This window comes from Acartia tonsa, chromosome 4 (genome assembly GCF_053477335.1).
Source record: "Acartia tonsa isolate MP-2025a chromosome 4, ASM5347733v1, whole genome shotgun sequence".
NCBI classification, from domain to species: domain Eukaryota; kingdom Metazoa; phylum Arthropoda; class Copepoda; order Calanoida; family Acartiidae; genus Acartia; species Acartia tonsa.
In genome coordinates this window covers 12,301,721-12,315,179 of record NC_137263.1, presented here as the reverse complement: position 1 = coordinate 12,315,179, position 13,459 = coordinate 12,301,721, and the positions used below count along the sequence as shown (strand labels likewise).

The 13,459-nt window shown below is 36.5% G+C and overlaps 1 protein-coding gene across 4 annotated transcripts; it reads right to left on the bottom strand.

The window, feature by feature from the left end:
• Positions 1–17: 17 nt before the first annotated feature.
• On the bottom strand, positions 18–8,835 carry Dp1 (satellite-binding protein 1 Dp1). Of its 4 annotated transcripts, none has more exons than XR_013878316.1 (6): positions 5,548–8,835; positions 4,515–4,839; positions 3,700–3,854; positions 2,057–2,760; positions 877–1,712; positions 18–511 (listed from the first exon to the last, which is right to left on the bottom strand). XR_013878316.1 is itself a non-coding variant. In XM_080156412.1 (5 exons), the coding sequence occupies exons 1-5, from the start codon at positions 7,898–7,900 to the stop codon at positions 1,485–1,487; spliced, it is 3,765 nt and encodes a 1,254-aa protein (XP_080012538.1). In that variant the 5' UTR covers positions 7,901–8,835; the 3' UTR covers positions 18–1,484. The 4 variants fall into 4 exon arrangements, 1 of the variants encoding a protein (XP_080012538.1); XR_013878317.1 differs by having other exon boundaries at positions 18–485; XR_013878318.1 differs by having other exon boundaries at positions 18–472.
• Between the last annotated feature and the right edge of the window lie 4,624 nt (positions 8,836–13,459).

The following is a 13,459-nucleotide window of genomic DNA, read 5'->3' as shown; positions in this document are numbered from 1 at the left end:
TATAAATCAACAAGGCATTATTTTTATATAAATTTATTCAACCCTCATAGAAATATGCCTGTTTAGAACGATGTTAAACATCACACAAAGCAAACATTCTTAATAGTCATAATATTATGCATAGATAACATTTCAACTATCCAGTACATAAATCAGAAATTTAATTAGGTTTCATTATACATTATAAAAAAAAGTGATATGATAACGTAGCATTATAACAAAGTAATTTTAGTGTATGTTACAATTAATATATAAAGCATAACACACAAAATATAAAAATCATACATAATATATAATAAATGATAAAATAGTTTTGTTTCAACAACTGGACTTAAGATTTGGACTAAGAAAAAAAAAGAATCCTAGGTCAGCTGATGACCATAGTTCCAAACTTAGGTTTAAAATTAAATAAACAATTGTATAATTGTAAAAATAATAATATTAGTTAACAGTTGTAGGTAGAACAAAATTGCTAGATTAAGCAACTAGTCCATAGGCATCACAGAAATTTCTTCAAAAACAGATTCCATTCCAAATAATTAAAAATTTTGTAAATAAAAAAAAAGAAAATATCAAAATTGTTTACATCAAATTAAAAAAAAAAGTAGGAAGACATTTTTCTATTTTTTTGTTGACTTTTTTTTCTCTTTTACATTTAACTTGCCACATTTGCTTTTCCAAATCCAAAATTCAAGTCCTTTATTCGCGCATGGGTCGTTTCAACTAGGTACAGATTTATTATACAAAGCAAAGCATTTTATTGCTTACATTTTATAAAAAGAAATCGTTGAAATTTCTTTAAAAATTGCTTCGAAATAAGTTCTGGTACCTAGAGTAGCAGCAAGACAGAGTTAGCAAAGAAGAGACTAGTGATGCCTTTGCAATATACATCAGATTATATATGTATTTTCAGAAAGTGTACATTAAGCCTTTTTTGTTGGCAGATATTAGTAAAAAAAGAAGCATTTTTACTGCTTGGTGTTAGATTCTGAGCTAAAAGCTTAATACACAACAATCTGATAATTATCCCCAATACAATACACAATTGTTTTTTTTTTCACCATTTTTTATTCTGTAGATTTGTAAGACCATTTCTAAGTCTACGTTTTAAAATTTCTAAGAGAACAAGAAAAGGGAGGGCGGGAGATAGAGATAGCAGAGAAGAGAGGGTGAAAGAATAACAAACACGCGTAGCAAGAAACAGGTTTGACGGCCGCCAACAAAATGTCCAAACAGCTGAATTTCCAAGAGTTTTCAGGATCAGAGGTCATGAGTCCGATGCCCCGTTTATTATCAGACAGCACAACGTCCAAGCGTAAGTTTATCAAACTTATTTGTTATAAAATCCGTTTATTTCTTGGCCAATACAACGGTGGACATTCAGAGGTAACAACGCAAAGCCCAATCCCGTTTAAATCGCTAGTATTTACAAAACACTACACCAAAGTTAAAGGCGAGTGTTTGGAGTTATGCTTGCACCCGGTTTAGCGGCGCACCTTGGGGCCCCAGGCCACACTGCTGGAGACGCCACCGGTGCCAGTGCTAAGGGACGGGAAAGCCTCGGAGGAGCTCACGTCCCAGGGAGCCTTGGACACCTTGAACTCCTTGGGGTGCTTGTTAGAATCCTTGGACTCGGCATCTCTGGAGGGCTTCTCATACTGATGCATCCACTCCTTGTCAGCCAGCTCACCCATGTATTCCTCTTCAATATTCTAAACAAAATTAAAAATAATATTACATAAAAAATTCTCCTTAACAATAGGTACAAAAGTTTGATGCGAATATTAAAGACATTTTTAAAATTTTTTAGTTCACAAGACAGCGTTTGAAGAATTTAGAGTACTGTTTTTTTTTTTAAATTTAGTATCATTAAGGAAACTATATAAAAGGGATAGATTCAAGAAAATTATTTAACAAATTCTACATAAATATTGAACTTTAAAATAATATTGCACTTTTAATATAGTATAAAAAGGTAAAGAATAAAATCTTTTTCAGAAATATAAATATATCTTCAGTAATATTACAGCATGAAAAAAAAATACTAGAAAATTACCTTCAAGTGCTCAATGCATTCAATAACATTATCTTCGTCTCCAGAAACAACGACAAGACTAGGATCCTCATCTCTCTCCCTGGGCAGTCTGATATCAACCTTATAATCATCCATAATCTTCCTGATGGTACGACCCTTTCTACCAATGATCATAGAGTGAACCCTGGGGTCAATCTGCACCTCCTCCTTGATCATTGATTCGAACTGATTGACAATCTTGAGGATGGCCTCCTTGGCCGCCTCAGCGTCCGACTCGTAGCCAGTGATGGTGATAATCTCCTGGTTCTCGGCTCCCTTGCTTGGCAGCTGAATGTTAACCTTGTAGTCTTCACGCATCTTATTAATGACAGCTCCAGCACGGCCAATGATCTTGGGGTGATACTCGGGCTTAACCTCAACAGTCACCTCAAAGGATCTCTTGAGCCTGTCCTCCTTGTCGGCCTCCAGAGAAACCAGCTTGTCGGCTAGTCCGATCTTGGCCCTCTCAACATGGGCAGGCACACCAGAAATGAGGATTATATCAGACTCCTGATCTGCAGCTGGCACACGGATGTTAACATCGTATTCCTGCATCATGTCACGCACCTCCTTGCCCTTCTGGCCAATGATGTATCTGTGGAACTCGAAGGGAATTGTCACCTCGGCGGTGATAGGTACAAGATCCTTCAAGGCGGCAGCAGCACCCTCGCATGCAGACTTCTTACCTACAAATAAGTTAATTAATAGTTGGCAAAGGCATTTTATGGATTGAGGGCAAGGTAATCCAAAAAGGATAATACTTTAAAACTACCATCTAAAAAAATATATTGTAAATTTTCGATGATCATCCATGGGTCATACTCAAATTTTCAAATTGGAAAAAAAAAATTTTTAAATGAAAACTTTACACTTGTGGTATACATATAATACACAAATAACGATTTTTTTTATCTTTCACAATTATAAAATAGATGTAGAATATCTATGAGTATGAAGGACAATTATGTTTTTTTACGTTTCCTGCAATAATTTTTTTTTTATAAAAACACTTGTAGGCGTAATAATTTAATTAATATACCTACATCTAATTATCTTTTAAAATTAATTTTCAAGGCACATTTAAGCAAGTTAGTATTAAGTTAAAATTAATAATAAGCTTAGTAAACTTAAAGTTTATAACATATATTAAAGATAACAATATTTAGGTACTAGAGATTATAATTTTCTTAAATATTTAAAATATTTGTAGATAATTGAATGTAAATAATAGCGTGGCCTAATTTAATAATTTCTTCAAAGTATCTTTATCATAAACATTTTGACGCATTAGATAGAGCATATTTTAAGTTTTTTCGGCAAAATTCCTTTAAGTACCTGTACGAGTAAAATCTTTTCTTAGTTTTAAGATAAAACATTGAATTTGGAATTGTTGCCATTTAAGCAAATTAGTAGTTTTTCTAAATTCATTTACCCTAGATTAGAACCGGTTCAGACTCTAAAATTATACTGATTTTTTTTTTGCCTTCTGCCCTTGACAATTAATTAAAAAAAGGTATAAAGAATCACTTCAAAGCATTAAAAATTTGTTAGAAAGAATTAAAAAGCTATGTGTAAATGCAAATTAAAAAATCTCGTCCCTTAGCAGTAAATAAACTAAATCCTACCTGTAATCCTAATAATGTTAGGGTTGGTGGACCTCTCTGGGTCAACAGGAGCTCCCTCTCCATTCTCAGTACCAGCTTTGTCGGGGAACTTGATGTTCACGTCAAAATCCTTTGTGATTCTCTGCACCTGGGAGCCCTTGGCACCCATCACAGTTCTAAAGTAGAAATGAAAATTAGCATTTAGAAAGGAAAAAAACGAAAACCGGAGGGTTTATTCAGAGTTCGGGGTAAAAAAATTAAGATAAACCCCCCCCCCAAAAAAAAAATTCTTTATTAATAGTGGATTAAATTAAGACACATTCCATACTCAATCAAACTTAGATTCAAATAGGTACCTAATAATTTTAACTTTAGAGAAGTATGCTGGATTGTTTTCAATTGATTCAATACTAAAGTAACAAGATCTCATAAATTGTCGGATAAAAATTATCAGGGTAGTTCTATATTGGTTTATGGAAGGTTTTAAGCAATTTGGCACAAGATCCGACACATCACCCCCCCCCCCGCACCCCCAAATAATAAATATTAATTCGACACTCCAGGCCTCCAGGTGGTCTCTGTACAGGTAAAGATCAACTTAGGTATAAAACAAAATATGCATTATTTTGAATGTTATTCACATATTTGATAATAAAAAAAATGCACATTTTGTTTTATAAGCTGACCTCCAACTCTTTAAAAAAATTTGTTTTTTCATTTTTACCTGTACAGAGACCTGGAGGCAAATGTGTCAACCCCCCCCCCCCCTATTTTAGCAATATTCATATGCTAAAAAATAACATATTTGTATAAGATTTAAAAAGCAAAATCCCTACCTATGGTATTGTTGTTCAATCTCACAATCAATAGTGACCATCTCCTTCAAATTCTGGACAATCTCATTGATCCTGGCCTTGGCACCATCCACACAATTCTTGGCACCCTTCAGGTTCACCACGTTGCTGGTAACTCCTGGCCTGGGGAAGGACACAGTCACACCACCAAACTCATCCCCAATGTCCTTCAGCACCTTTCCGCGTCTGGCAACAAAGTGCTTGTGGAACTGAGGGTCAACGGTCATGGTGTCCTCTGTGATGTTATCAAGTTCCTTGATCTTCTGCTGCAAGTCTTTCTTAGCTTTCTCAACAGCTTCAGTTGTTCCTAAACATAATATAATAATATATTCAATAAATGAGTTTAAGAAAAGTTATTTCTCGCATAGTATTACAAACAGCTTTCCGCGGATATAGAATGTACAATTACAAGATTAAAACCAGTTTTAATATTATAATTGTACATTTTTATATTCGTAGAAAGCTGGATTTAATACGATGCTAGACAAAGTTTTTTCGTATGGATGAGAACCGGTTCCTATTCACCGGAGACGAATAAATACGAGAATAGTTATTTCTCGTATCGTATTATAAACAGCTTTCCGCGGATATAGAATGTACAATTATAAGATTAAAACTAGTTTTTTTTTAGCCCCGAGGTGCCTGAGGCACCGGCTAAAAAAACTGGTTTTAATCTTATGATTGTACATTTCTATATTCGTAGAAAACTGGATATAATACGATGCTAGACATAGTTTTTTCGTATGGATGAGAACCGGTTCCTATCCACCGGATTCGAATAAATACGAGAAATTAAATTATAAATATTAAAGTCAAATGTTAATGTTAAAAATACAAAAGAATTTAATATATAAAAAAAATAGACAACTACTACTTAGGTATATATACATACTTTACTTTATATAACAATAAGAAAAAGTTTATATTTTACATTTTCTGTAGATGTTAAAGATTCAAGCTCTTAACTTAATAAATAAAAGATAATCTAAATAAAAAAAAAAGAAAACCAACTTACCAATAATCATAATACTCTCTCTGTCAGTGTCTTCAGGTCCAGGGAAGATAATTCTGGCTCCAGTCTCATTCCTAATCTTCTGAATGTTGATTCCTTGTCTTCCAATCAGGAACTTGTGATGCTCAGGCTTGGCTTTAACCTCAGCAGTGTTGCTTGACAGCTGCTTCTCATCGCTCAACTCCTTCAGCTTAAGCAGCGCCTTCTCAACGTCGTCAGCAGGGCCACGAACGGTCACAACGTCAGAGCCAGAGTTAGCCTCAGGGAACTTAATGGACACGCCGCCACATTCGTTGATAATGAATTGGATCAGCTTGCCTTTAGCACCAATAACAGTATTGTGGATCTTGGCAGGGATCTTCATGTCCTTGGAGACAATGTTTGCCATCTGAGATTGAATTTCGCGGATTTTCTCAGCAGCCGCAACGACATTTTCCTTCTTGCCTGTAATGACAATCATATCGCTATCGGCATCATTGTCTGGAAGATCAATCTTAGTGTTAGTTTCTTCACGGATCTTCTTGATGTTAGCTCCACCCTTTCCAATAATATTCTTGTGAAACTGCTTAAAGATTGGGATTTTCTCCTGGTAGTTTGAGGCCAACATCTCTGAGGAAATCTTGTTCAATGACCTGGCACATTTGTCAACATCAGCCTTAGGACCGCGAAGTTTCACAATGTCTGACTTGGAGCCAAGATCTGGGAAGCTGATCTGCACGGAAGCATACTCGTCACGAATCTTCTGGATGTTCTCACCCTTAGGGCCAATGATCTGGCGATGGAACCTGTTCTCAATTATAACATCCTTTTCCTTCTCATTCTCCATTTTCTCAACCATGGACTGCAGTTCCTCCTTGGCTTTATTTACACCAGCTGGGTTACCCTCAATACGGATAATAGTAACACCACTGTCTGTGTCAGGAATATTGATTGTAACATCACTCTCAGACTTGATTTTGTTGATGGTTGAGCCACCCTTACCAATAATGTGCTTATGATATTTAGCATCAACCTTCAGCTCAACAAAAGTAGTAGCCTTCTGCAGCTCACTTGCTTGTTGTTCTAACACCTTGTACGCTTTCTCCGCTTCTTCTGGGGGACCATCAATCTTGATAAGATCACCATCAAATCCAATGTGCACCTTGGACAACTGACAATCGGCGCTGATCTTCTGAATTCCAGCACCCTTCTTGCCAATAATGTATTTGTGCAGCCAAGAAGGACAATCAATAGTCAGGTTTGTCACACTGTTGGCCTTCTCATAAACCTTTGTCAGAGCCAAACCAAGCTTTTCCTGGGGACCTCTCAGAGTGATAGTCTCGCTGTCAGATTCATTCAAAGGCATCTCGACAAAAACACCAGTCTCCGAGAAGATTTCATTGATGGCATTACCCTTAGGTCCAATGACGTATCTGTGCTGGGATTTCTTTACTTCAATGCTAACATGGCTGCACTTGCGCTCCATATCCTTCCAGATCTTGGTGATCTGATCCTTGACAGCCATCACTCCATCCTTCTCTCCAACAATGCTCAGCTCATCCTTCATGACAGACAGAGGAGGAATATTAACTCTAACATTAGGGTGGCTGGCAAGCATTTTGTTTACAAACTCGTTGTTGGGTCCCTGGATAAAGGGGTGGTACATTTTAGGCACGTTCATTCTCTCCATGGCCTGCTTAGACTGTTCATCAGAAATAAGACGAATCTCGTGAGTAGCTTTTTCAATACCTTCCTTGGTTCCAACAATAGAAACCTGGTCGCTGTTATCAGTAGGCTTAGGAATAGTAATCTTAGTAGCAGTAGTTTTCTCCAATTCCTGAAGTTTAACACCGCCTTTGCCGAGAATATGCCTGTGGTGTTCTTTGGGCACGGCAATGGTGACGGAGGCCTGAGTCTGGAAGGCAATTAACACGTCACGCTTGGCTTTCAGGACAGCATCAGGACGTCCGGTCAAAAGAAATGTCAAACTCTTGTCCTTACCGTTGCTCATCTCTATCTTAGTCTGGGTTGAGTTCATTATGGTGTCCAACTTCTTCAGGGATTCGCTGCCGCCAAATCCCTCGACATTCAAGGCCTTGCGCTCCTCAGGTGGAATATGAAACACTTGAGTGATGATGCTAGTTTGCAAACGGGGCTTAGTGGTCCATTTGGAGATTGGGGCATTAAAAGCCGGCTGGGTTCCGCCTCCCAAGCTGGGAAACTGTTGGTCATAAGTGGGAATATGATCAGTCTCTTCAACGACGGCTGGCTGAGTTGGGGCGTCTCCGTTCATAGCCTGTTCTTCGGCTGGGGCCGCGCCGTCGTTGATGGTTGTAGTGGGGTTCTCGCACTCTGCTTGCTGCATGGTGGTGTCCATGATTCGCGCAGGGGTCGTTACAGTAGCATGTACTGCAGTCCGGGTAATCCGTCCAAAGTTATGTGAAGAAATTTGATTTCCTCACCTTGCTCTACAGAAGAAACAGATGGAATGAGCTGACAAACAAATATACACACACACAGACAACACACCACACACACAGGACAGGACAGCGTGGCAGAGAAAGGAGACACGTAGAAAGTTTTATGGGAAGGGGAGGTAGAACTTCTTTAAGGATTATTAAAGAGTCTCTTCATTTTTTCTCCCCTTTAAAAATATTCTAGCTAAGAATTTAAGAGACGAGAAAGTTTTTGAAAATATGTAAGATATCAAATAAACAAATACAGTTTAAAATATATTCATGAAAAAACTTGTTTAATTATCCAAGGATATTAATTATCAGGGAAGACTATCAGAGGAAAAACTGTCTAAGTAGGTTTTGTCCAAAATTTAACACTTTTTAGTAGATCCTTGAATTCACAACAAAACCTCGAACCTTATGTCAAATCAATTGTTGTCTTTAAAAACACTTATAAAAAGATCTACACAATTCAATACAATAAATGATATACAAGTAAGATTTCAAATTTAATATGCATATAAAAAGATGTTGTTATTTTTTCCAATGGCCTGAAATTAAAGTTTTTTTTCTTCTACAAAATATGAGTCTGTAAGATAAAATAGAATGAGAAATAAGAAAAGTACCAAATTCAATTCATTTCACTTCTATCAGAGCAAAAAAATTATATCAAAACTCTCAATAGATTACAAAAATTTTTAAACAGTTAAAAGATCTATAGAATTGATAGGTGTCTGAATTAACAAGAAAAATATTCTACAAAACTTCATAAATAGAGGTGAGAAAACTTCCTACTTTAAATACTGCAAATATAAAGAAAAACGATAAATTGTCTCAATTACGGCTGATTTGATAAAATAAATTGTAATTTTCAGGGAAAGTTATTATATTGTCTTGTGGGGTTCTGGTTACCTTAGCTTTGACGTCCCCTTTCCGCTCTCAAAGTAAGAATCTGCTTTCCACGGGAAAAAAAGAAAATTTAGGGTCTAAATTTTGGTTTAACAAAAAATTCAACGCTTCGCGACCATGTTTGAAGAGATGGAAAGTATATCATAATTTAATGATATTGATAAAATTTTGTAGATTTTTAAAAGCTTTATTTCCTTTTCCTTTTTATCCTACTAAAATGTGCTTTTAACAATTATTTAAAATTTTATAAATTGCTGAATAAGCTAAAAGTTTTTTTTCTTTTCTTATTGATGAACTACCCCCCCCCCCCCCCTCCTATCCCCCCATCATGCCAAAAAGGTTCTAAGCACATTAAAAAATTTCAATGCTATTTAATGCATCTATAAGAAACAAGGATGGCAACATCCATAAAAGCGAGGCTCTGAAACGACAAACGAACATCAACACTTGTAGAGTGTCAGAACTAAAAATCAGAACATAAATATATAAATATCGAATCAAAATTCTAATTAAATTTGTTGAAAAACTGCTGAAGTACAGGGTAATACTTAAAGGACATACTTACGTTTTTAGGACTTTATTATAGAGACGCTTCGCTCATAACATTGTACTTTGTTGTCCTCGGAATCAATATTCCAAAAATCAGATCAATCGGATAATTCTATCACATAAAAATTCGTTGTTAAAAAAGTTAAAAATCAACATGATTAAAATGGACGTATGGACATTCTGGTTTCGATTATAGAGTTGTTACCCTTTTTAAATCGTACCTAACTACTACAGGAATCACCATGCAAAGTTTCAAATCGATAGGATAATTCAAACATGCCTAGATTAACGAAAAAAGCTATCCGTTCCGGACCGACCCTAATTATAGCTTCGCTTTTAAAAAGAATTACATTGCATTGTATTACAAAAGGATGTCAACTTCATGCAGTAGCGAAGATTTTATTTTTTAAAATGCCAAAAAAAATTAAAGAACAGACCAGATTAAAACATGTTAAAACAAGGATGACAACATCCATAAAAGCGAAGCACTGAAACGGTAGGACAAACGGACATTAACACTTGTATAGTATCTGAACTGAATAATCAGAATTTAAAAGTATAAGAGTCGAAGCAAAATTGTAAGTAAATATGTTGAAAAACTGCTTGAAGCAGGATAATATTTATGGACATACTTACATTTTTGGACTTGATTATGGAGTTGTTTCGCTTATAATATTGTTCTTTGTTGTCCCAGGAATCAATATACCAAAAATCAGATCAAACGGATAATTATAACACTTGAAAATTTGTTGTTAAAACAATAGAAAAATCAACATGTTTAAAATGGACGTACGGACATTCTGGTAATGATTATAGAGTTGCTACGCTTTCTAAATCGTACCCAACTACTACAGGAATCATCATGCAAAGTTTGAAATCGATAGGACAATTCTAACATGCCTAAATTAACGAATAAAAGCTATCTATCTCGGACGGACGGACGTACGGACGGACGGACCGACGGACGTACGGACCGACCCTTATTATAGAAAAGCTTCGCTTTTAAAAATACCAATAGATTAGATATTAAGACGTTGGGGGGCAACACAAGAATTGGCAACCTTTTTTATCTGCCCCCCGAATATTATTTTATATTTATTTTTCTTGATGGCTACACCCTGTTCCTGAATTTCATCTCAGATTTCGAATAATATTCTGATTCTTTTTGTTTATTAGTCAATGTAAATATGTGTCTGATTGGTGCTTTTCCTCTAGCGAACACAGAATCATTATTATTGAAATGAATTACAAAAAGAGGGGGAGGGGGATGAATTCCTAAGCCTTACCTCTGCCTGACGTGGCCTATACCAAAAAGAACATAATCTGAACAAAAGTAAAACAATCCAAGTCTGTGCTCTAATAAAGTAGAGCTTCGCTTTTATGGATGTTATCAACCTTGTTTTTATCAAAAAAAAGAATTAAAATTTTATATTCTTATATGTATAATATATTTCATAATAATGCAAGGTATATTTTATATAGTTTGTTTTCAACAAGTTTATTTCATGAGATTTTTATTTAGTAGATCCATTTAATTTTTGGAGGCTTTTAAAAAATGAGCATTTTTTATAGATCAAAATAACTTGAGCATTAAATTATATTTCTTACTTTCAAAAGTTGAACTTTATTTTCAGACATTTAAAAGAATGGATTGATTCATTTTAATGGTAAAACCAATCCACTTATCAACAATTACGTTTTGAATATAATAGAATTTGTACATTATTCAAATTTCGATATTTCATCCGAGACCAATTTGTCCAAGTCAAGTTCAATATTCTTCAGGTCGTTGCCCATGCCCAAGGTATGAGAGTCTTCCTCCTGACCGACGAATGAACCTGCCGGGGAGCCTGGCATGCTATCCCTGCTCAGGTCGTCGTCGTGATCCGACACACTGTCCGTCCGGTTGGGCTGCCGGTGCACGCTGAAACTGTTATGGTACTCGCCGTCAGCGTTGGTGATCGTTATGATGGGTATGTTGTCAGAGTGGCGACGCTGCTGGTGGTGCAAGGACAAGGGGGCCATGCTTCCACCTGGCACGGCATACAAGTTGGCCGTTGTGTGCCTTCTTGACGGACTTTGGTGGTGTTGTTGAGAGGTTACTACATAAGAGGTTGAGATATGCAGGGTATTTTTGTTTAGCGCATCATAATTATTCAGATCATTGGTATCACCAGAGTATGTATTTTTGCTTATGAATTGATCACCAAGAGTATTTATTGTATTGCTTACTGGAGCAATGGCACTATGGTCAATAGTTGTAATTGCATTATCACGAGGATATAACAGTTTATTAGACTGAGAATTAGAATCATTTGTCTGCAGGGCACTAGGAGATTGATAACTTGTAGTAACCGGCTGAGGTATGGTTGGTAGAGCTGCTTCTTGGCTGTTTGTAACACCTGGCTGCAGGATGTTGGATACATACACAGATTCTCCAATGTTTCCTGGCTGAAAGGTTGTGGTAGGCTGATGCAAATTATTTGTAATATCAGCTGTTCCATAATTACTGCCAGGTATGGAATTTCCCAGAGATGAAGGTTGTAAATTTACATTTTGTAGCTGAGTGTATTGTACATTTGTACCTGAGGCATCGAGGTTGTTCGAATAGGACACGTTTTGGTTGGAATCTGATAAGTAAAAATTAACCGGGGCACATACACTTTCGGACCAGGCGGGGGAATTTGTCACAGTTGTTGATTGAGAGGAGGAATTTATCAGTGTTGGTTGTGTGTTTACTGGCATATACAGTTGATTATCATTGCCAAACCCGTTACATTGTGTTTGGTAATTCTGGCTTGACGCAGACGGTTGACAACTGACAGGTTGTTGAACTGTGGCTGTTGGTACAAAATAGTTGTTGCTGTTGCTTTGGTATTCAAAACTTGAGGCATTATTGGCCACTGGTCTAAGGGTGTTGTAGGTTTGAGAAATCTGGGGTGTAGCGTCTTGACCAACAGCTGATTTAGACAGATATGGATCTGACCTCTGTCTTGTCAAGTGCGAAGCAGGAACTGGGGGTGCCAGCTGATCACGTGGCTTCAGATAGACAGTCTTGTTCTTGCTGGGTCGCGGCGAAAGCGACCGTGACCTCTGGATGTCATATGGACTGGCACGATTATCCCCGGACTTGTGTCTGACAGGACCTAGTCGGTTGCCATCTTCAATGGCTACGTTGTTATCACTGTCGCGCATAGCGTCTTCGAATTCTTTGTTCGTCGCTTCATTGGCCTTTTGTAGCTGTTCAATTTTATCACGATATTTTCGAGGATTTTTCTTCTTTGATTCACTCATTACTTCTGCTTTAAGAAAAAACAAAAAAAACGGTATGAAAATGCAATATTCTTGTTTATTTTTGTTATTGTTGTTGTGACTGCGCGACACAGAGCAGCAATATCTGTCTGTATGCCAGTACTGCTAACTCTCCTCGTATAAGTAGTCTTCTTCTACCTGTGATTCTCCATACAGCGCTTCAATCTTTTAGATTTAGTCGGTTCTATGGGCATTTTATTTTAAAATCACAACAATTATTATAGTATACTTACGTACTATTTAGATTCTTTGGGTTACAAACAATGACTATGAAACTTGTACTTGTAACTGCATAGTGCGCAAAGTATGAGAAATGAGGGGAGGGGTACACAAAATCAACATGTTTAAAATGGACGTACGGACATTCTGGTAATGATTATAGAGTTGCTACGCTTTCTAAATCGTACCCAACTACTACAGGAATCATCATGCAAAGTTTGAAATCGATAGGACAATTCTAACATGCCTAAATTAACGAATAAAAGCTATCTATCTCGGACGGATGGACGTACGGACGGACGGACCGACGGACGTACGGACCGACCCTTATTATAGAAAAGCTTCGCTTTTAAAAATACCAATAGATTAGATATTAAGTATAGCCAAGTACGGAAAACAATATTTTTTAAAGCAAAGTTTTTCTATAATTAGGGTCATTCCGTCCGGAACGGATAGCTTTTTTCATTAATTTAGACATATTAGTATTGTCC

Coding starts and splice junctions, on each gene's coding strand:
- Dp1 (XM_080156412.1), bottom strand. CDS start 7,900: ATGGACACCACCATGCAGCAAGCAGAGTGCGAGAACCCCACTACAACC. Junction 4,840..5,547: donor AGAGAGTATTATGATTATTG/GTAAGTTGGTTT, acceptor TATTATGTTTAG/GAACAACTGAAGCTGTTGAG. Junction 2,761..3,699: donor TAACATTATTAGGATTACAG/GTAGGATTTAGT, acceptor ACTTATTTGTAG/GTAAGAAGTCTGCATGCGAG.